The sequence below is a fragment of the Pongo pygmaeus genome, chromosome 20 (assembly GCF_028885625.2).
Source record: "Pongo pygmaeus isolate AG05252 chromosome 20, NHGRI_mPonPyg2-v2.0_pri, whole genome shotgun sequence".
Taxonomy (NCBI): Eukaryota; Metazoa; Chordata; class Mammalia; order Primates; family Hominidae; genus Pongo; species Pongo pygmaeus.
The window spans coordinates 14,722,528-14,745,706 of record NC_072393.2 but is presented as its reverse complement, the minus strand read 5'-3'; the positions used below and the strand labels follow the sequence as shown (position 1 = coordinate 14,745,706).

Below are 23,179 nucleotides of genomic sequence, written 5' to 3'. Positions count from 1 at the left end.
ACTTGAGGCCAGGAGTTCGAGACCGGCCTGGCCAACAGGATGAAACCCTGTCTCTACTAAAAATACAAAACTAGCCAGGTGTGGTGGCGGGCGCCTGTAATCCCAGCTAATCAGGAGGCTGAGGCAGGAGAATCGCTTGAACCTGGGAGGTGGAGGTTGCAGTGAGCCGAGATTGCGCCATTGCACTCCAGCCTGGGCAACAAGAGTGGAACTCTGTCTCAAAACAAACAAACAAATAAACAAAGGAACAGACCGCGTGCAGTGGCTCATGCCTGTAATCCCAGCATTTCAGGAGGACAAGGCAGGTGGATCACTTGAGGCCAGGAGTTCGAGACCAGCCTGGCCAACATGGTGAAACCCCGTCTCTATTAAAAATACAAAAAATTTAGCCGAGCATGATGGTGCACGCTATAATCCCAGCTACTCAGGAGACTGACGCGTGAGAATTGCTCGAACCTGAGAAGCCGAGGTTGCAGTAAGCTGAGACTGCACCACTGCACTGCAGCCTGGGTGACAGAGTGACGCTCTGTCTCAAAAAAACAAACAAACAAACAACAACAACAACAAAAATTAGCCAGGTGTGGTGGTACATGCCTGTGGTCCCAGCTATTCGGTAGGCTCAGATGGGAGGATTGCTTGAGCCTAGGAGGCGGAGGTTGCAGTGAGCTGAGATCCTGCCACTGCACTCCAGCCTGGCCAACAGAGCTAGACACTGTCTCAAAAAAAAAAAAAAAAAAAAAAAAGGCAGAAAGGAGGTGCCCAGTGCCGCTCTGTGTCTTGAGCAATCCCACAATCCCATCACCCCTTCTCTGGGCACTTCCTCATCAGGAAACAGGAGCCAGTTGGAGTCTGGCTCAGGTCTCTGCAACCTCAGTCATGCTGTCCCCTGGGCTCAGCATCCGGTCGTCTCCAAGTGTGCAGGGGACAGCTCAGATGCCAGGCTCAAGCAGGGCAGGCAGCACAGTCCCACAGAGGGTACTGGCCAGCCCAGGCAACTGATTGCTCAGTGGGATGACAGAGGTCAGCAGAACAGGAAGGGACGGACAATAGCTGTGCCTGTTGCCTGGCCTGCCACAGCAATCTCGGTGTTTGCCAGCTGGGTGGGGCTGGCTAGGCAATCCTCAGCAGCAAAGCTCAAGGTTCCATCTCCCCTTTCAGTTTGCCCCTCTGCAGGTCCTGGTGGGACTGAGATGCACAACATCTCACCCTGGGAACTGCAAAGAACCAGTCTTTCTATGGAGCTTGAGCAGGGTCTCAGCACTTAGAGGCTTCCAGGAACTACAGTTCCCAGAACACACAGCATTCAGCCCCAGTTGCTGTCCAAGTGGCTGGGTTTGAACTAGAACAAGGAAATCTCACTTGTCCCGGGAACTGAGCGTCCTGGCCTGGTCCAGGTGCATTTGTGACTCTTGTTTCTTGGATCTCTGTCCACCTGATAAATCCCCCTTCCTTATAAACTACCTGATCTATTTGTCCACACAGGTTTGCTGAGAACCTGCTGTGTGGCAGCCTGAGGTGGGAGTGAGGGGTTGACAAGAGAGACTCAGCCTCCACCCTCACAGTCAGATGGAGGAGACAGATCTATGAAAGGCTGGCTGGGTACCTTCTGTGACCTAGCACATAAACAAACCAACAAGCAATAAACTATCTCAACCTTGTCTTTCATTCCATCTTGCCTTTCCACACTGATTTACTAGCTCCCACGATATTGCACTATCCTAAAGCGTGCTGTATCTCTCTGTCCGGATTTTGCACGCTCTGTTACCTCTACCAGGAGCACATTCGGCTTATTCACTGACGCGTCTGCAGAGGTAGGACAGAGTCTGGCACGGAGCAGGGGGCACATTAAATATTTGATGAGTGAGTGAATGAATGAATGAATGCCTTTGTCCATTGTACAGCCCAGGAAGCAGGGACACTCGGGACCCTCCCTATTCATCTCGATCCCCCCCCGCCCCCAGAGAATGAATGCATCTTTTTATCCGCTCCGAGGATGGCCGGGCTGGGGCAGAGGAGGCCGGGCGCGGAACTGGGTTGGGGACTGCCATTGACCCCCACCCAGGTCTCCTAAACTGTACGCTTTCCTGGACGTCGGAAGTTCGAATTCTTTCCCCGAAACCTGGCTAGGTCACCTGACTCCCCCGCCCCTCACCACCCAGGGCACCCGAGACTGACACTCAGCCGACAGCACGTGGTTCAGGGGCCCCAGCTTCCTTCCCATTGGCCGCTTGTCTCCTTCCTCCCTCGCGATTGGCCAGGGCCCAGCTGCAGCTCCCCCCCTTCTCAGCCCTCCGGTGGTACAGCCCGCCGCGGCTTTGGCCGGGCGGGACGGTCCACTGCTTCACGGCGCGGGGGGGAGTCGGGAAGAGCCGGGCGAGGCGGAGGGATCCCTCTGGAATGTTTCCGTCGGGTCCACCCGAAGCGGACGACGCGGATTGGCCGCGAGCCCGGGAGGCAGCCGCTGATTGGCCGGCAGCAGGCGTCGGCCCCGCCCCCCAGGCGCCGCTGCGGGAGAGGCCCGGGCTGGAGTTTGCGGTGGGCCGAGCCGGTTGCGCACGGGGAGGTGGAGGCGGCGGCGGCGGAGCAGGTGAGTGGCCTCTGCGGGAAGGATGTGTCTGCTCCGGGGGCCCCGGGGGTCGCGGACCTGCGAGGATCCGGCCGATCCTGCAGGGTGGGGCCGGCCCCGTGGACGCGACTGGAGGTCTAGGCTGCGCGCGGGGATGCCGGAGGCCCCTTCTCAGGGGGAGCGGGGTGGGGGGTGGTAGGGGCAGCTCCCTTCCTGCTGGGGGGCAGGGGACAAATGCCTCCCAACGCTGGGATGGGGTCTCTGGGCTTGCCCCTCCCCCCGTCCCCCGTCTGGACGGTCCCCATCCCAGCGTGGACAGGCGCGGGGTCGGTGTTTCTGACCCTTTCCTGGGCACTTCCCCTGAGCTAATCGCATCTGAACCCTCCAGGGCCTGTGGGGGACGCAGTGAGGACCAGGGTCTGGATAATAATCATCATGAAAAACTCCACCTCTGCTAGCATTTATTGGAGAGCTTCCGTGTCAGGCATTTACCATGAGGATAATTGACTCTAAACACCTCATGGGAGGTGCTGTGCCTTCTTGTAAAAAAGGTGAGGCAGCCTACCCAGAGAGGTGGAGTGACTTGCCCAAGGTCACACACAGCTAGTAACTGGCACATCTGGGACTGGAACTCATGCCCCAGGGTCCAGAACTGGAGTCACACCCACTAGACTGGATACCAATAACTCCATGGCTCAGTTGTTGCTGAGTAGCTCCGGCCCCCTACCCCTCCCACCCCCCCCCTACCCCTCCCACCCCCCCCCCCTACCCCGTACTCATCATCAGGGCCACACCTGCTGGTCTTTTCCTTTACCAGCCACTCAAACAGGAAGCTGCCCTCCTTTCCCTTCTCCGCAGAGCTGGAGAGGGCAGGTCTAACTACCTGGGTCCAGAGAAGAGAGTGACGTCTGCAGGGGGCCAGGATGCTGGGGTCCTGGGCCCACTGGGTCCCCCCGGCAACCTGGGCCGAGGCTGGGAAGTAGGCGTTCTCCCCGGAAACACCCAGGAGCCGGTTTTTCAAGAGTGAATCAGAGGCCTGTCTCCCTCCTCTCCAAAGGAGAGGAGTACAGCCCCGTACTGTGCTGGACGGGGGAGCCTGGGCGTGGTTTCCCCCTTCCCCTAGCTTCTGTGTGCTCCCAGGAACCCCCTTCCCCTCCTCCTGCTGGCCACACTGCTTCTGTGTGGCGGTGAGGTTGCTAAGTTTCAGGCCCTTCCCAGGATGAGGGGGTGAGGATGCTGAAATTCCAGCCCAAACACTCAATATCCGGGCTGGAGTGGCTCTTCTTCATCTCTGTGTTCAGGTGTGAGGGGAACCAGGGAAAGTGGGGAGGCTAGGACAGTTAGCAACCCCACAGCAGGCATGTTTGGGGGGCTGTTTCGAGGATGGAGTTGCACAGAGAGCAATCAGAATGAGGACCTGAGACACATTCATTCACTCAGTCTACAAATATTTAGTGAGCACCTACTATGTGCATGTGCTAGGCACTGTTCTTGACACAGAAAATACAATAGTGAACAAAACAAAATTCCTGCTTTTGAGGAGTTGGCACTCTGAAAGGAAGCAGCCAACAAACAAGTTAGCAAGTAAATAAAGAAGATAATTTCAGATGGCACTAAGTGCTATGAATAAAGTATGAGCGGGTGGTACTGTAGAGAGTAGTGTGGGCAAGGGGTGCCAGCCCTGCAAAGATAAGACAAGGGGGCCGGGCGCGGTGGCTCAGGCCTGTAATCCCAGCACTTTGGGAGGCCGAGGCGGGTGGGTTGCTTGAGGTCAGGAGTTTGAGACCAGCCTGACCAACATGGGGAAACCCTGTCTCTACTAAAAATACAAAAACTGGCCGGGCGCGGTGGCTCACCCCTGTAATCCCAGCACTTTGGGAGGCTGAGACAGGTGGGTCAAGAGGTCAGGAGTTCGAGACCAGCCTGATCAACATGGTGAAACCCCCTGTCTACTAAAAATATGAAAATTAGCTGGGTGTGGTGGCACACGCCTGTAAGCCCAGCTACTCAGGAGACTGAGGCAGGAGAATCGCTTGAACCCGGGAGGCGGAGGTTGCAGTGAGCTGAGATCGCGCCACTGCACTCCAGCCTGGGCTACAGAGCGAGACTCCATCTCAAAAATAAAAATAAAAATAGGCCGGGCGTGGTGGCTTATGCCTGTAATCCCAGCACTTTGGGAGGCCAAGGCAGGCAGATCACCTGAGGTCAGGAGTTCAAGACCAGCCTGACCAAGATGGAGAAACTCTGTCTCTACTAAAAATATAAAATAAGCTGGGCGTGGTGGCGCATGCCTGTAATCACAGCTACATGGGAGGCTGAGGCAGGAGAATCGCTTGAACCCAGTAGGCGGAGGTTGCGGTGAGCCAAGATCGCACCATTGCACTCCAGCCTGGGCAACAAGAATGAAACTCCGTCTCAAAAATAAATAAATAAATAAAAATAAATAAATAAATACAAAATAAAAATAAAAATACAAAAATTAGCCGGATGTGGTGGTGTGTGCCTGTAATCCCAGCTACTCAGGAGGCTAGGGCAGAAGAATCGTTTGAACCCAGGAGGTGGAGGTTGCAGTGAGCTGAGATGGTGCCACTGCACTCCAAACTGGGCGACAGAGCAAGACTCCATCTCAAAAAAAAAAAAAAGAGAGATGGGCAAGGCCAAGGTCTTTAGGCTGGACCAAGCTTGGAATCATGTGGTTGGAGCAGAAGATGAACCCAGAGCAGCGATTCTGAAGGCGTCTGTGGGTCACAGTAAGGAGTTTGCAGTTTTTCTTCCAGAAGGTGGGAAACCATTGTAAAGTTTCAGGCAGGGCAGTGATGCCATCTGGTTTACGTTTTAAAATAGAGACATGAAGTTAAATGACAGCCTGAGGCTGGAAGACAAGAGTTCTGCCAGAGCAGCATGCAATTAAATTCATGGGCCTGAGCCGTCTGTACCACAGGGGCGGTTCCGGCATGCTGAGGCAAGCCTGGGAGGCTCCCTGGAGGAGTGGGCCTGGAGTAGGTATTGGCAGGCAGAGAGGGCTGGGATATTCCTGGGCAGGGCAGGGCAGAGGAGGAGACACCCATAATAATGAAAACAGCGTCCTTAAATGGAGTCTGAGGCAGAGTGTAGATGGGATACTTGGGTAATCTCTTTGCATTTCTACAACCACCTTGAGAATGACAGGAATTCCACCCATTTTTCAGATGAAGAAACTGAGGCCCTGTGACGTGAAGTGACTTGCCCCCCAGCCACGCAGCTGGTAAGTGGCAGGGGTGGGATTTGAACCCAGGCCACAAAGCCTCTTATGGCCGTGGCAGGCAGATTCATTACTCATCCACTTTCCTCACTGCTGTTAATCCGTCCTCACGGGTGGGGACACGGAAGCTGGCATGAACCAGGGCAGTGGGTGTGGGCAGAGAGAGAGAGTAAGGAGGCTGGGAATTGGTGGTCAGGATGTAGGAATCTTGGGAAAAGGAGGAAGCTTGAATCTTGGTACAGATGGCAGTAGCAAGGCCTGGCGCACTGGCTCATGCCTGTAATCCCAGCACTTTGGGAGGCCGAGGCGGGTGGATCACGAGGTCAGGGAATCGAGACCATCCTGGCTAACAGGATGAAACAGCGTCTCTACTAAAAATACAAACAATTAGCTGGGCATGGTGGCGGGCACCTGTAGTCCCAGCTACTCGGGAGTCTGAGGCAGGAGAATGGCATGAACCCGGGAGGCAGAGCTTGCAGTGAGCTGAGATCGCACCACTGCACTCCAGCCTGGGCAACAGAGCGAGACTCCGTCTCAAAAAAAGAACAAAAGATGGCAGTAGCAGTAATTGTCACCAATATTTATGCAACCCTTATTGTGTGCCAAGACTGTTCCAAGCACATGCATGATTTCCTTGGAGCTCAGAGAGGTTAAGACCCTTGCCCAAAGTCACACAGCTATTAAGAGATGAAGCCAGGTTCCAGATTCATGTTTTTAGTTTCCTGCCTTCCAGTGCGTAGAGCTGGTGGAATTGGAGGGATGATGAGGGGTCTTTTCTTTTTTCTTTTTTTGAGATGGAGTCTCGCTCTGTCACCCAGGCTGGAGTGCAGTGGCGCGATCTCTGCTCACTGCAAACTCCGCCTCCTGGGTTCATGCCATTCTCCTGCCTCAGCCTTCCGAGTAGCTGGGACTACAGGCGCCCGCCACCACGCCTGGCTAATTTTGAAAATATATGGCTGGGCGTGGTGGCTCATGCCCACCTCGGCCTCCCAGAGTGTTAGGATTACAGGCATGAGCCACCACGCCCAGCCGACGCTGATTTTTCTTTCCAGCGAGGTCAGAGCCCGGGGAGGGGTCAGAGCAGAGACAAATGTGACATGACTTATGTTTTACAGGACCATTCTGGCTGCTGTCTGGACAAGAAGTCGTGGGGGGTGAGGGTGGAAGCTGGGAAACCCACAGGAGGCAACCACACTAGTTTAGGTGAGTGATCATGGAGATGGACCAGGTGAGATGAGAGGGTGTGTTAGGGGACAGACGAACGAATGGATGCATGAACAAATGGATACATGAGACTGGGTGCAGGCTGGGTGCAGTGGCTCACACCTGTAATCCCAGCACTCTGGGAGGCCAAGGTGGGCAAATCACCTGAGGTCAGGAGTTCCAGACCAGCCTGGTCAACATGGAGAAACCCATCTCTACTAAAAATACAAAAATTAGCCAGGTGTGGTGACGTGCACCTGTAATCCCAGCTACTCAGGAGGCTGAGGCAGGAGAATCGCTTGAACCTGGGAGTTGGAGGTTGCAGTGAGCCGAGATCATGCCACTGCACTCCAGCCTGGGTGACAGAATGAGGATTCACCTCAAAAAAAAAAAAGAAAAAAAAAGATTGGATGCGGCCAAGCTGAATCCAGCATGGCCCCCTGGAAGAGACCATTGGATAGGAGGCACCAGGAAGTCCCTTTTACATAAGAAAATATAGGCTGAGCGCTGTAGCTCACGCCAGCATCTTTTGGCTCACGCCGTGTTGGCCAGGCTGGTCTCGAACTCCTGACCTCAGGTGATCCACCCGCTTCAGCCTCTCAAAGTGTTGGGATTACAGGCGGGAGCCACCGCCCCTGTGCCTGGCCTAACTAATGTATTTTCTTTCTTTCTTTTTTTTCTTTTTTTGAGATGGAGTCTCACTCTGTCACCCAGGCTAGAGTGCAGTGGCACTATCTCAGCTCACTACAAGCTCCGCTTCCCGGGTTCACACCATTCTCCTGCCTCAGCCTCCCGAGTAGCGGGGACTACAGGTGTGTGCCACCACACCCGGCTAATTTTTTTTGTATTTTTAGTAGAGATGGGGTTTCACTGTGTTAGCCAGGATGGTCTCGATCTCCTGACCTCGTGATCCACCCGCCTTGTCCTCCCAAAGTGCTGGGATTACAGGCGTGAGCCACTGTGCCTGGCCTTTTTTTTCTTTTTGAGATGGGATTTTGCTCTTGTTGCCCAGGCTGGAGTGCAATGTCACGGTCTCAGCTCACCTCAACCTCTGCCTCCCAGGTTCAAGCGATTCTCCTGCCTCAGCCTCCCTAGTAGCTGGGATTACAGGCATGTGCCACTACACCTGGCTAATTTTGTATTTTTAGTAGAGATGGGGTTTCTCCATGTTGGTCAAGCTGGTCTCGAACTCTCTACCTCAGGTGATCCGCCTGCCTCTGCCTCTCAAAGTGCTGGGATTACAGGCGTGAACCACCGTGCCTGGCCTAACTAATGTATTTTCTTTTTTTTCTTTTTTGAAACTAAGTCTCTCTCTGTTGCCCAGGCTGGAGTGCAATGGCACGGTCTTGGCTCACCGCAACCTCCACCTCCCGGGTTCAAGCCATTCTCCTGCCTGAGCCTCCGCAGTAGCTGGGATTACAGGCACCCACCACAGTGCCTGGCCTAATTTTTTGTATTTTTAGTAGAGACGGGGTTTCACCATGTTGGCCAGGCTGGTCTCGAACTCCTGACCTCGTGATCCGCCTGCCTCGGCCTCCCAAAGTGCAGGGATTACAGGTATGAGCCACTGCACCTGGCCAACTACTGTATATTCTGGAGAACTAATCCAGGCTGTTGAGAGCAAGCACTCATTGTTTCCAGAGCTACTTCAAGCCATTCAGGAGAGATCTAGCCCCATAACACAGACACCTCCCAGTAGGCCCCACCTCCCAACCACACCACCACTTTGGGGATCAAATTTTAGCATGAGTTTCTTTTTTTTTTTTTTTCTCTCCTTGCCATGTTTCACATTTAATAAGATTCTTTCACTTTTAATACATAAAACCCTTTGAAATCAATGTCAACCAGGAAAATTCATGTTAGAAAAAATTGGAATGAGAGCTAATATTGTATATTCAGAACATCTGAGAAAGCATTTTTGATATTACAAAAGTTTATTTAACAAAAAGTCTAATATGAAAATATACATGACCTAATTTTTACATCATAGTAAAACAGGCCCTATGGAGAGAGGACATGGGTTTCTCTGCTGAACAGCCATTATTTATACTCATTCCAAGGCTTCTGACATGATGATACTATTTCCTCGTATTTCCACCATTCCAATATTGTTCTGTTGTCCACTAGTCGCCATCTCCACACATTCATCTATCACAAGGTTCATAAAGGGATCAAATCCCCGCAATATTCCTTGGACATGTCTACCACCATTTAATTTCAGTGATAACTTCTTGTCCATAAAATTTTTCAACTCAAGAGGGTGAGCTTTGCTCATGGTGTATACTCCACGGGCTCACAGATGCCTTGGAAAAGAACGCATGGCTTCCGTCACGCTACCGCGGTAGGCCCAGTGTCTTGCGTCTGGTGTCATCGACCTCGTTAGCCAATCGATTGTTCTAGCATGAGTTTCAATGGGGCAAACCTTATCCAAACCATAGCAGACTGGGTGTGGTAGCTCATGCCTATAATCCCAGCACTTTGGAAGGCCAAGGCTGGAGGATTGCTTGAGCCCAGGAGTTCAGGACCAACCTGGGCAACATAGTGAGACCCGTCTCTACAAAAAGTAAAAATTAGCTGGGCATGGCGGTGAACACCTGTAGTCTCAGCTATTCGGAAGGTTGAGATAGGAGGATTGCTTGAGCCCAGGAATTTGCGGCTGTAGTGAGCTGTGATCACATCACTCCACTGCAGCCTGGATGACAGAGTGAGACCCCATTAAAAAAAAAAAATCAAGAAAACATAGCAACCTGTTACCTCCCTGCCCTCACATTCTCACTATCCCCCTTTCACTCACTGTTCCAACCCCACAGGCCGCCTCACTGTTCCTCAAACATGCCAATTGCACAATTGCTTGCCCAGTTCAGGGCTTGGCTTTTCTTTCTTTCTTTTTTTTTTTTTCTTTGAGACGGAGTTCTCGCTCTGTCGACCAGGCTGGAGTGCAGTGGTGCGATCTCGGCTCACTGCAAGCTCCGCCTCCCAGGTTCACGCCATTCTCCTGCCTCAGCCTCCTGAGTAGCTGGGACTACAGGCGCCCGCCACCACGCCCGGCTAATTTTTGTATTTTTGGTAGAGATGGGGTTTCACTGTGTTAGCCAGGATGGTCTCGATCTCCTGACCTCATGATCCACCCGCCTCGGCCTCTCAAAGTGCTGGGATTACAGCCGTGAGCCACCGCACCCGGCCTCTTTCTTTTTTTTTTTTTGTTTAGATGGAGTCTTACTCTGTCGCCCAGACTGGAGTGCAATGGCGTGATCTCACCTCACTGCAACCTCAGCCCCCTGAGTAGGTGGGGTTACAGGCATGCACCACCATGCCCAGCTAATTTTTGTATTTTTAGTAGAGATGGGGTTTGCATGCACCACCATACCTGGCTAATTTTTGTCTTTTTAGTAGAGACGGGGTTTCACCATGTTGGTCAGGCTGGCCTCAAACTCGACCTCATGATCTGCCTGCCTTGGCCTCCCAAAGTGCTGGTATTACAGGCATGAGCCACCGCGCCCGGCCAGGGCTTTTCTTTGTTTTTTTTTTGAGACGGAGTCTCGGTTTGTCACCCAGGCTGGAGTGCAGTGGTGTGATCTCGGCTCACTGCAACCTCCGCCCCCTGCATTCAAGTGATTCTCCCGCCTCAGCTTCCCGAGTAGCTGGGATCACAGGTGTGCACCACGCCCACCTGTGTATTGTATTTTTAGTAGAGACAGGGTTTTGCCATGTAGGCCAGGCTGGTCTCGAACTGCTGACCTCATGTGATCCGTCAACCTCAGCCTCCCAAAGTGCTGGGATTACAGGCTTGAGCCACCATGCCCAGCCCCAGCTCAGGGCCTTTCTACTGGCTGTTCTCTCTACTTGGAACGTTCTTGCTCCAAATCGTTGCATAATGCTTCCTCCTGTGGTTCAGGTCTCAAGTTCAGTTTCACGTGCTCAGAGACACCCTCACTGATCTTGTCTATAGAACTTGTCTTGCTTTGTCTCCATATCACTATTAAAAATTATATGAGGCTGGGCACAGTGGTTCATGCCTATAATCCCAGCTCTTTAGGAGGCCATGGCAGGAGGATTACTTGAGCCCAGGAGTTTGAGACCAACCGGGACAACATAGCAAGACCCTGTCTCTAAAAAATAAAAATAAAAAAATTAGCAGGGCATGGAGGCAAGCACCTGTGGTCCCAGCTACTCAGGAGGCTGAGGCGGGAGGATCACTTGAGCCCAGGAGGGCAAGGGTGCAGTGAGCTCTGATTGCACCACTGCACTTCAGCCTGGGCAACACAGCAAGACTCTGTCAAAAAAAAAAAGAAAAGAAAGGAAAAAATTATATTAGACATTTACACATTTCCCTGCTCACTGTGCATTTCCTCTTCCGGACTGTCCACTACTGGAGGTCATGAGCAGAGCCCCAGCTAGCCTATATAGCATCTGTCAGTGAATTAGAAAGACATCTCTTCGGCTGGGTGCAGTGACTCACACCTGTAATCCCAGCACTTGGGGAGGCTGAGGTGAGCAGATCACAAGGTCAGAAGTTCGAGACCAGCCTGGCCAACATAGTGAAACTCCGTCTCTACTAAAAACACACAAAAAATCAGTCGGGCATGGTGGCATGCACCTGTAGTCCCAGCTACGTGGGAGGCTGAGGCAGGAGAATTGCTGGAACCTGAGAGGTGGAGGTTACAGTGAGCCAAGATCACACCACTGCACTCCAGCCTGGGCGACAGAACGAGACTCTGTCTCAAAAAAAAAAAAGAGAAAGACATCTCCTCCTCCTGGCAGACACCATACCAAGAAATGTAGCCTGGCAGGCAGTGCACAGGCTGAATTTCAGTCCTACTTGCCACCTTGGTCTAGTAATTTTGCACAGTGCACAACTTGTGTAACTGAACATGGTGGCCTTAGTCAGGGATCTTGCTTTTTTTATTGAAGACAATATCTAAAATGGTGCATAGAATATAGTAAGTACTAAAAAGAAAAAAAAAATTGTTTGAAGGGAGGGGAGAATGTAGCAAGAGAGAAATAAAGAAACGGGCTGGGCACGGTGGCTCATGCCTGTAACTCATCCCAGCACTTCAAGAGGCTGAGGCGGGTGGATCACTTGAGATCAGGAGTTCAAGACCAGACTGGACAACATGATAAAACCCTGTCTCTACTAAAAACACAAAAATTAGCCAAGCGTGGTGGTGCACTCCTGTAGTCACAGCTACTTGGGAGGCTGAGGCAGGTGAATCGCTTGAACCCAGGAGGCGGAGGTTGCAGTGAGCTGAGATTGCACCGCTGCACTGCTGCTTGGGTGACAGAGCAAGGCTATGTCTCAAAAAAATAAAAGAAAGAAAGAAAGAAACAGAAAAAAAAAATGTGTGTCCATCAAGACAAGTTTTGCTGTAGAAAACAATCCCAAAAGTCTTAGTGGCTGAATTCAGCAAAGATTTGCTTTTTCTTCCTGCTACACTTCCATTGCGGCTCAGCAGGGGGCGCCATTCACCGTAGTCATTCAGGGCCTGGCCTCATAGAGTCGCCACCATATCAAGTATGGCTCATCACCCTGCCTGGGAAAGACAGATCTGGAGGCTCCAGCACTTAAATGCCTCAGCCCAGAAATGTCATGTGCCACTTCCTCTCACAACCTATTTGCCAGAAATAATCATTTAGCTGCCCAGTCACAAGGAGGCCAGAAAGTGCCATCCACCTGTTTGGTCCAAAGGGGGAGAGTCAGAAATTTTTTGCACACAGTGTTAGTGACTGTGGCTGATAGGAAAATAGAAGCGTAGTCGCTTTGAGGCTCCATTTTCTCATCTGTTCAATGGGCAAAATTACGGCATAACATGATCCCTATGTTACAGTGTGGTGTGAGGGTTAAGGAAGGTCACAGGCCGGGCACGGTGGCCCGTACCTGTCATGCCAGAGCTTTGGGAGGGCAAAAGCTCCTTGAAGCCAGGAGTTCCAGACCAGCCTGGGCAACATAGAAAGATCTTCTCCTTGCCAGGCGTGGTGGCCCACGCCTATCCCAGCACTTTGGGAGGCTGAGGCAGGCGGATCATGAAGTCAGGAGATCGAGACCATCCTTGCTAACGTGGTGAAACCTCGTCTCTACTAAAAATACAAAAAATTAGCTGGGCGTGGTGGCGGGCGCCTGTAGTCCCAGCTACTCTGGAGGCTGAGACAGGAGAATGGCGTGAACCCTGGAGGTGGAGCTTGCAGTGAGCCGAGATCGCGCCACTGCACTCCAGCCTGGGTGACATACTGAGACTCTGTCTCAAAAAAAAAAAAAAACTCCGTTCTCTCTCTCTCTTTCTCTCTCTCTCTCTCTCTCTCTCTCTCTCTATATATATATATATATTTTTTTTTTTTTTTTGAGACGCAGTCTATCTCTGTCACCCAGTCTGGAGTGAGTGCATTGGCACAATCTCTGCTCACTGCCAACCTTCATCTCCTGGGTTCAAGCGATTCTTCTGTCTCAGCCTCCCCAGTAGCTGGTACTACAGGCATGTGCCACCATGCCTGGCCAAGTTTTGTACTTTTAGTAGAGTTGTGGTTTCACCATGTTGGCCAGGCTGGTCTCGAACTCCTGACCTCAAGTGTTCTGCTCACCTCAGCCTCCCAAAATGCTGGGATTACAGATGTGAGCGATCGCACCAGGCCTACAATAAAATTTAAAAAAAAAAAATAGTCGGGTGTGGTGGTACACGCCTGTAGTTCTGGCCAATTGCGAGGCTGAGAATGAAGGATGGCTTGAGCCCAGGAGGACAAGGCTGCAGTGAGCCATTATCATTATCACCCCACTGCACTCCAGCCCGGGGACAGAGCAAGAAGAGACCCTGACTCTTTTATTTATTTATTTTTATAATTTTTTTTGAGACTGAGTCTCGCTCTGTCACCCAGGCTGGAGTGCAGTGGTGCAATCTCAGCTCACTGCAATCTCTGCCTCCCGGGTTCAAGTGATTCTCTTGTCTCAGCCTCTCGAGTAGCTGGGATTACAGACGCCTGCCACCACGGCCAGCTAATTTTTGTATTTTTAGTAGAGACGGGGTCTCACCATGTTGGCCAGGCTGATCTCCAACTCGTGACCTCAGGTGATCCGCCCACCTCAGCCTCCCAAAGTGTTGGGATTACAGGCAGGCACAATGGCTCATTCCTGTACTCCCAGCACTTTTGAGAGGCCGAGGCAGGAAGATTGCTTGAGCCTAGGAGTTTGAGATCACTCTGGGCAACATATTGAGATCCCCCCCATCTCTGCAAAAAGTTTTTTTTTTTGAGATGGAGTCCTACTCTGTCACCCAGGCAATGGCGCGGTCTCAGCTCACTGCAACCTCCGCCTCCCAGGTTCAAGCGATTCTCCTGCCTCAGCCTCCTGAGTAGCTGAGACTACAGGCACATGCCACCACACCTGGCTAACTTTTGTGTTTTTTAGTAGAGACAGGGTTTCACTATGTTGGCCAGGCTGGTCTTGAACTCCTGGCCTCATGATCTGCCTGCCTCAGCCTCAGCCTCCCAAAGAGCTGGGATTACAGGCGTGAGCCACCGCGCCCAGCCTGCAAAAAGTTTTAAAACATTAGCTGAGCGTTAGCCAGGCGCAGTGGCTCATGCTTGTAATCCCAGCGCTTTGGGAGGCTGAGGTGGGCAGATCACTTGAGGTCAGGAGTTCAAGACCAGCCTGGCCAACTTGGTGAAACCCCATCTCTACCAAAAATGTAGAAATTAGCCTGGTGTGGTGGCACACACCTGTAATCCCAGCTTCTCGGGAGGCTGAGACAAGAGAACCGCTTGAACCCGGGAGGCAGGGATTGCAGTGAGCTGAGATTGTACCACTGCACTCCAGCCTGGGCAACAGAGCAAGACTCAGTCTCAAAAAAAAAAAAAAAAAAAAAAAAAAAAGGGTCAGGGTCTCTTCTTTAAGAATCGCTTGAACCCGGGAGGCGGAGGTTGCCGTGAGCCAAGATCACACCACTGCACTCCAGCCTAGGGGACAAAGTGAGACTCCATCTCAAAAACATAAAATAAAGGTTAGCTGAGCTTCATGGCATGTGCCTATGGTCCCAGCTATTTGAGAGACTGAGGCGTGAGGATCCCTTGAGCCTGGGAGATCAAGGCTACGGTGAGCTTTAATTACACCACTGCACTCCAATCTAGGTGACAGAGCAAGACCCTGTCACAACAACAAAGGAAACAAACACACAAGGTCACAAAGCAATAATCCTAGCTGCTGCCGTTATTATTATTATTATTATTATTATTATTATTATTATTAAGACAGAGTCTTGCTCTTTCGCCCAGGCTGGAGTGCAGTGGTGTGATCTTGGCTCACTGCAACCTCTGCCTCCTGGGTTCAAGCAATTCTCATAGCCTCTTGAATCGCTGAGATTACAGGCATGCGCCACCATGCCTGGCTAATTTTTTTGTATTTTTGGTAGAGATGGGATTTCGACATGTTGGTCAGGCATCTCAAACTCCTGACCTCAAGTGATCCTCCCGTCTCAGCCTCCCACAGTGCTGGGATTACAGGTGTGAGCTTTTTATTTTATTTTATTTTATTTTATTTTATTTTATTTATAGATGGAGCCTTAGTCTGTCTCCCAGGCTAGAGTGCAGTGGCGCGATCTCGGCTCACTGCAACCTCCACCTCCCCGGTTCAAGCTATTCTTGTGCCTCAGCCTCCCAAGTAGCTGGGATTACAGGTGTGCACCACCACACCCGGCTAATTTTTATATTTTTAGTAGAGGTGGGGTTTCGCCATGTTGGCCAGGCTGGTTTCAACCTCCTGAACTCAAGTGATCCACCCACCTCAGCCTTCCATAGTGGTGGGATTACAGGCGTGAGCCACTGCACCCAGCCCTGTTATTTTATATAAGTGTCCTGTCACTATACAAGAGATGAGGATTTCAACCGAGGCCAATTTGTTCTCTGAGTACTTCCTTGGGCCTGTCTGGTTCGAGTAGTGTGGGAGGGGCACCCAAGGCCCCTGCCCAGGCCCTGAGCCCCACTTCCTGTCCTACAGATCTTCTGGTGACCCCACTTCTTGCTGCTCATGCCGCTGGGACTGGGGCGGCGGAAAAAGGCGCCCCCTCTAGTGGAAAATGAGGAGGCTGAACCAGGCCGTGGAGGGCTGGGCGTGGGGGAGCCAGGGCCTCTGGGCGGAGGTGGGGCAGGGGGCCCCCAAATGGGCTTGCCGCCCCCTCCCCCAGCCCTGCGGCCCCGCCTCGTGTTCCACACCCAGCTGGCCCATGGCAGTCCCACTGGCCGCATCGAGGGCTTCACCAACGTCAAGGAGCTGTATGGCAAGATCGCCGAGGCCTTCCGCCTGCCAACTGCCGAGGTACCCACTGGGGAGCCAGGCACCAGGATCCCTGATGGTGGACCAGAGGTCTGGGCCTGCATCCTGTTCGTGAGCTGGGGCTCAGATGCCGAAGCTGCAGATGCTGAGCCTGTGCCCCACTCAGTGGTGGGGGCCAATGGCCTGGGCTGGATGCTGAGTTCCCATCAGGCAGTGGGAGGCCTGTGCCCCTGTGAATTGTGGGGAACTGGAGGCCAGGACTGGATGCTGAGTTCCCATCAGGCACTGGGAGGCCTGTGCCCCAGTGGATTGTGGGAGCTGATGGCTAGGGCTGCATGCTGACATCCCATCAGGCATTAGGAGGGGTGTACCCCCAGTAGATTGTGCAAGACTGGGGGTGGATGCTGAGTTCCCAACAGGCACTGAGAGACCTGAGCTCCAGTGGATTGTGGGAGGCCAGGGCTGGATGGATTGATTGGATGGATGGGTTGAGAGGCCCGCATCCCAGTCGATTGTGCAAGACTGATGACCAGAGCTGGATGCTGAGTTCCCATCAGGCATTAGGAGGCCTGTGCCCCAGTGAAGTATGGAGAACTGGAGGCCAAGGCTGGATGCTGAGTTCCCATCAGGCATTGGGAGGCCTGCACCCCAGTAGATTGTGGGGAGCTGATGGCCACAGTTAAATGCTGAGTTCCCATCAGACACTGAGAGGCCTGCACCCCAATGGACTGTGGGAGCTGATAGCCAGGACTGGATGCTGAGTTCCTGTCAGGCATTTGGAGGCCAGTGCCCCACGAGATGGTGGAGGCTAGAGGCCAGATACAAGATGCACTTCTCCGTGATGCCTTGGAGAATCTCAACACTGTGGGAGGCGGGCTTGCCTGGCACCAAGCACTGTGGGGATAGATGGGAGCGGGGGCAAAGAAGGCAATAGTGGGTTTGAGCAAGAAGTAGATGCGGGGGTCTCCGTAAGTGGGATGAGTTTCTGTGTCCTCCACAAGCATTTCCTGAGCACTCACTGTGTGCCAGGCTCCATTCCCTGAAAGCAGCAATGAATTTTTTTTTTTTTTTTTGAGATGGAGTCTTGCTCTGTCACCAGGCTGGAGTGCAGTGGCGCGATCTTGGCTCACTGCAGCCTCCACCTCCTGGGTTCAAACCATTCTCCTGCCTCAGCCTCCCGAGTAGCTGGGATTACAGACACCCGCCACCAGACCCAGCTAATTTTTGTATTTTTAGTAGAGACAGGATTTCACCATGTTGGCCAGGCTGGTCTCGATCTCCTGACCTCGTGATCTGCCCACCTCAGCCTCCCAAAGTGCTGGGATTACAGGCGTGAGCCACCGCGCCTGGCACAGCAATGAATTTTTGCTAGGACAGAAATCCTAGCTGGGTACAGTGGTGCACACCTATAGTCCCAGCTACTTGGGAGGTTGAGATGGGGGGATCACTGGAGCTCAGGAGTTCCAGGCCAGCCTGGGCAACATAATGAGGCTCCCATCTCTAAAAAAAATTATTTTAACTATGTGGTTGTGGTGGGATGTGCCTGTGGTCCTAGCTACTCGGGAGACTGAGACAGGAGGATCACTTGAGCCCAGGAGTTGGAGACCAGCCTGTGCAACATAGTGAGACCCCATATCTCCACAAAAAAATACAAAAATTAGCCAGGCATGGTGGCGAGCACCTGTAGTTCCAGCTACTTGGGAGGCTGAGGTGGGAGGATTGCCGGAATCCGGGAGGTTGTGGCTGCAGTGACTATGATCGCACCACTGCACTCCAGCCTGGGTGACAGAGCAAGACCCTGTCTCCGAAAAAGAAAGGAAAACTAAATCCTAGTCCTAGCAGAGCTGACACGCTAATGTGGGCCCTGCCCTGGCCCTGGCTCAGTGGGTGATCAGTTACTGGGATGGAATCTCCCCAGTCCTCTCCCAGCTCTCCCTTCGCCCTCCAGTGGTGATTAGCAAAGGGGGAGGGAGGGGGAAGAGGGTTCAGCGTCTCCCACCCCTACAGGTGATGTTCTGCACCCTGAACACCCACAAAGTGGACATGGACAAGCTCCTGGGGGGCCAGATCGGGCTGGAGGACTTCATCTTCGCCCATGTGAAGGGGCAGCGCAAGGAGGTGGAGGTGTTCAAGTCGGAGGATGCACTCGGGCTCACCATCACGGACAACGGGGCGGGCTACGCTTTCATCAAGGTGCCTGGGGAGACGGGGCACCCCGGAGGCCTGGGAGCAAGGGTGGGCCATGGGACCCCGGAAACCAGGGCAGAGTCCCAAGGGCTGATGACTCCCCGCCCCCGCAGCGCATCAAGGAGGGCAGTGTGATCGACCACATCCACCTCATCAGCGTGGGCGACATGATCGAGGCCATTAATGGGCAGAGCCTGCTGGGCTGCCGGCACTACGAGGTGGCCCGGCTGCTCAAGGAGCTGCCCCGAGGCCGTACCTTCACGCTGAAGCTTACGGAGCCTCGCAAGGCTTTCGGTGAGGAGCCGCCCCCTGCCCCCTGGACCTCCCCAGTGGCGCTGCTCGCATGGGCGCAGGCGGTGGTGCCGGGAGCGGCCAGCAGGTGGCGCCCAAGCCTGGCCTGCCGAAAGGGAAGGGGTTGCAGCTCCTCCCGGCCCCAAGACGGGGTGCTGGCCCTTGGCCCAGCCGGGGAGAAGGGCGGGGGCGGGGAGGAAGTTGCCCTCACACCTAGCTTCCAGGGGCCATTAGCCTAGCCAAGCGCCCTCACCCCTGGCCAGCCCCCCATCCCCAACAGGCCAGGCTTGACCGCTCAGTGCCAGCCCCCCCACTTTTCCATCTGGCTTCACTAACTCTCAGGAATGGGCCCCAGGCCCCTGAGGTGGGGGTGGGGGACTAAATCACTTCCCCGGGCAGGTAGGGCTGGTCTGTGGCCCAGCAGCCATATCCCCTTGGCCAAGAGGAGACGGACTCAGGCAGCTGGAGACTCAGGCTGGGGTACACCTGCTTCCTGTCCCCCAGCCCCTGGAAGCAGAAGTGGCCCCTCCAGTCTCCCCTCCAGCATTTCCTATTCCTGGCCCCCAGCTGTCCCCCCTGCTCTGCCCGACATCCATGCCAGGCCTGAGTCAGGATTCCTGCCCTCCTGGGATCACCCCGGCCCCAGCCCCCAGAAACTTGCAGAAGCTTGGAGAAGTTTGGGGTGGTGGTGAAAGCCAGGAAGGACAAGTTCCTGCCCAGAGTGTGCTAAAACCAAGCTTCCCCCACACTCACTCCTCTCCTGCCTCCCACAGACATGATCAGCCAGCGCTCAGCAGGTGGCCGCCCTGGCTCCGGCCCACAACTGGGCACTGGCCGAGGGACCCTGCGGCTCCGATCCCGGGGCCCCGCCACGGTGGAGGATCTGGTGAGTGCTCCAGCTGGACCCTATCTCTGGCATCCGTTCCCTTCCCTTTTTTTTTTTTTTGAGACAGAGTCTCACTCTTGTCACCCAGGCTGGAGTGCAGTAGCGCAATCTCGGCTCACTGCAACCTCTGCCTCCCAGGTTCAAGAGATACTCCTGCCTCAGCCTCCCAAGTAGCTGGGATTACAGGTGCCCACCACCATGCCCAGCTGATTTTTGTATTTTTAGTAGAGACAGGGTTTCACCATATTGGCCAGGCTGGTCTTGAACTCCTGGCATCAGATAATCCAGCCTCCTCGGCCTCCCAAAGTGCTGGGATTATAGGCATGAGCCACCGTGCCCAGCCCTCCCTTCCTTTTCATAACCGGCAGCATTACCTGTTAGCTGAGGGGACTCTGGGCAGACAGCCTGGATTCTAGTCCACTTCTGCCACTTCCCAGCTCCCAGGGACCTTCCTTGGGCAAGCGGGCCTCAATTTGCCCATCAGTAAAATGGGGATGAGCTGAACACCGATGCCTTCTTCTCAAGGTTGTCCTGAGGTCTAAATACGAATATATGTAAAGTGGTGACAATGGCAGTCAGTCCAATTACTATGTATATTCACATTGTTATGATGTTGCTGTCACCCCTCCCCGGCCCCCAGCCCTCTGCCTTTGAAGAGAAGGCCATTGAGAAGGTGGATGACTTGCTGGAGAGTTACATGGGTATCAGGGACACGGAGCTGGGTGAGTGAGGGCTGCCTGGGGGAGGGGGCATCTAGGTCTGCTGGGGGCCGAATCCACCCTGAGCCCCTTGGTCCCTGGTGTCGTTTGTGCCTCCGTTCTGCCCCCTCCCCTAACAGCGGCCACCATGGTGGAGCTGGGAAAGGACAAAAGGAACCCGGATGAGCTGGCCGAGGCCCTGGACGAACGGCTGGGTGACTTTGCCTTCCCTGATGAGTTCGTCTTTGACGTCTGGGGTGCCATTGGGGACGCCAAGGTCGGCCGCTACTAGGACTCCCCCCGGACCCTGCGATGATGACCCGGGCCCAACCTGGTGGCGGCCCCAGCAGGGACACTGACGTCAGGACCCGAACCTCCAGCCTGAGCCTAGCTCAGCAGCCCAAGGACGATGGTGAGGGGAGGTGGGGCCGGGCCCCCTGCCCTGCTCCAATCGGTACCATCCCCTCCCTGGTTCCCAGTCTGGCCGGGGTCCCCGGCCCCCCTGTGCCCTGTTCCCCACCTATCTCAGCCGGGTCAGGCACGGGGAGGGGAGGGATCGGCCAGATTGGGCGGCCACCCCCGCCTCCGCCAGTTTCCACCATCAGCTGCCAAACTGGTCCCTCTGTCTCCCTGGGGCCTTGGGTTCTGTTTGGGGGTCATGACCTTCCTAGTTTCCTGACGCAGGGAATACAGGGGAGAGGGTTGTCCCTCCCCCCAGCAAATGCAATAATGCCCTCGCCCCTCCTAAGAGGAGCCCCCTCCCCGTGGAGCCTGTTACCTCCGCATTTGACATGAGTCTGCTGTGAACCCCCCAACCTCCTCCCCACCTCCCATCTCTCCCTCCAGGCCCATCCCTGGCCCAGAGCAGGAGGGAGGGAGGGATGATGGCGGTGGGCTTTTGTATCTGAATTTGCTGTCTTGAACATAAAGAATCTATCTGCTGTTGGACCTGTGTGGCTTCGGGGTGGGAGAGGGGGAAGATTGGGGCTGAGAAAGAATTCAGCAGCTGAAATCCATCTTCCGCAGGCTCCAAATTGAATTAGGAGCTGGCACCAGGCCACCTGCCCCCTCCCACTGTTCCTCTGGCTGCAGGCCACCAGGCTTCCAGGCAGGGCCAGAGCTTCCTGGACTACTGAGGGTTCAAATCCTGCCCCTCTCCCACAAGGCCTCCCACCCCCTGGAGCTTCACAAGGCTGCTGTCTGCAGCTGATGACAACCCCTGGACCGTGGGGAGCGCCAGGGCATTGAAACCTGGCTTGAAAATAGAAAGATGGAACCTCAGGCCTGCCAGAGCCCCACCCCTACACCGGGAGGTTGGGGGCAGGCGTGATGCAGCCCCCACCCCACCCGGCCCAATGCTGGACACGCAGGCGTCCATGGGGCACCCTGCTTTGCCCTAGGCATAAACCCGGCATACTTGTTTTGACAACCCACTCATCTTCAAGGATTGAGGGTGATCAGGGAAAGGCGGGGTGGGACCCTGGCCAGACCTGGAAGGGAAGGGATTGAAGCAAGGGGCGCTGGGCCAGAGGGCCCCACAGGAATGCTTGGGGGGTAAGCTGAGAGGCTGTGGGGAAGTCTGAGGCCAGCTTGCAATCCTCGTTCCAACAGGCGGGCGGGCACCGGGCCACCAGGAAACGGGCAAGGGGGAAAAGGGGAAGACCCTCGGGGCTGGGTGTTGGTGGGCAGACCCAGGTGGAGTCGGGGAGCCGCAGTCCTGGTGACTGAGGGCATCCCTGGGCACCTGTGGGCTCCTCGGGTGTCTGTGCTGGGAGCCGGCTGCGGTGGTGAAGGGGTGTGGCTGTGTGCGTCTCGGGTGTTGGGTAGGACTGTGAGTCTATCAGAGTGTTGATGGCTCATGACGCAGGGAGGGAGGGCTGTGTCGTGGGTAAGGGATGTGATAACCGGCTCTGTGTTCCAGGGCAATTGCAGGTGTAGCTGGCAGTGTCTGGTGTGGGGAGTGCAACGGAGTGACTGTGTCTTGGGGTGTCCCAGGGTGTGGGAGTGTGTGTCTTAGGGTACTGTTGTTTCTGGGGCAAGGAGGGGTGCCTGGCTTGGTCTTGGGGTGTTCAGGGGTGTCAGGGTATGTCTCGGGGTGTTGCTGTTTCCTGGGTGGGGGTGCTGGCTAGGTCTAGGGGTGTCTAGGGGTGCAAGTGTGTGTGTCTCAGAGTGTTGCTGTTTCTGGGTGAGGGTGGGGGTGGCCAGCTAGGTCTCTGGTGTCCAGGCGCGGGGGGTGTCACTTCTTGTGCCTTGGGTGTACGGAGTGTGCTGGTGGGGCCTGTCTGGGATTGTTGGGGGGTCATTACAAGTCATACAGAGTGTGATCAGGGGCAGTTTTGGCAATAAGAAGTGTGTGTGCATGTGTGTGTGTCTCGGGGTGCCAAGTGAGACCCTATTTCCCAGCACTAAGGAGGGTGGTGCGGGTGATCATCTCAGAGGGCTGCATTTTGGGGTGTCGAGGGGAGGGGCTGGAATTGAGGCAGTAACTCTGGGTGTGTCCAGGCGCTGGGGGTAAGACCCTGAGTCCAGGGATGTGGCGGCAGCAACCTGGCTGTGCTGAGATGGGGACGGGATGAAACTGAGTGGTAAGTGACAGGACTGTATGTCTTAGGGTGTGAGGCTGCACCAGTGTGACCTCAGGGCAGGAGGTGAGTCTTTGTGGCTTAGGACGTGTGTCCCAGGTGTCACTCAGCCCATCTTAAAGCAGGAGCCAGACACTGGGGAGAGTCCCCAGGTCGCCAGGCCTCCTGGTTCCCCTGCCCCCTTACAGCCTCCTCCCCTTGCCTCCCAGGATATGACTCGCTGTGGCCCTAGCCGGGGCTTAAGCCCTGTATAAATAGTAGGCAGATCCCCT

At 54.4% G+C, this 23,179-nt stretch overlaps 2 protein-coding genes across 6 annotated transcripts; one reads left to right on the top strand and one right to left on the bottom strand.

The window, feature by feature from the left end:
- Positions 1-2,304: 2,304 nt before the first annotated feature.
- Positions 2,305-21,270, top strand: GIPC1 (GIPC PDZ domain containing family member 1). 5 transcript variants are annotated; one of them, XM_054461754.2, is made up of 10 exons: positions 2,478-2,587; positions 2,955-3,117; positions 5,755-5,810; positions 6,923-7,010; positions 15,988-16,305; positions 18,271-18,456; positions 18,564-18,744; positions 19,515-19,627; positions 20,268-20,349; positions 20,466-21,270. In XM_054461754.2, exons 5-10 carry the CDS (start codon positions 16,018-16,020, stop codon positions 20,615-20,617), a joined length of 1,002 nt encoding a protein of 333 aa, XP_054317729.1. In that variant the 5' UTR covers positions 2,478-2,587; positions 2,955-3,117; positions 5,755-5,810; positions 6,923-7,010; positions 15,988-16,017; the 3' UTR covers positions 20,618-21,270. The 5 variants fall into 5 exon arrangements, with proteins under 5 accessions (XP_054317727.1, XP_054317731.1, XP_054317732.1 ...); XM_054461752.2 differs by lacking the exon at positions 2,955-3,117 and having other exon boundaries at positions 2,305-2,587; XM_054461755.2 differs by lacking the exon at positions 6,923-7,010.
- Positions 8,809-9,314, bottom strand: LOC129019368 (small nuclear ribonucleoprotein G-like). Its single transcript, XM_054461758.2, has one exon. It carries the CDS (start codon positions 9,283-9,285, stop codon positions 9,061-9,063), a length of 225 nt encoding a protein of 74 aa, XP_054317733.1. The 5' UTR covers positions 9,286-9,314; the 3' UTR covers positions 8,809-9,060.
- Positions 21,271-23,179: the final 1,909 nt, after the last annotated feature.

Coding starts and splice junctions, on each gene's coding strand:
- LOC129019368 (XM_054461758.2), bottom strand. CDS start 9,285: ATGAGCAAAGCTCACCCTCTTGAGTTGAAAAATTTTATGGACAAGAAG.
- GIPC1 (XM_054461752.2), top strand. CDS start 16,018: ATGCCGCTGGGACTGGGGCGGCGGAAAAAGGCGCCCCCTCTAGTGGAA. Junction 18,457..18,563: donor CGGGCTACGCTTTCATCAAG/GTGCCTGGGGAG, acceptor CCGCCCCCGCAG/CGCATCAAGGAGGGCAGTGT. Junction 19,628..20,267: donor CCGCCACGGTGGAGGATCTG/GTGAGTGCTCCA, acceptor CCCGGCCCCCAG/CCCTCTGCCTTTGAAGAGAA.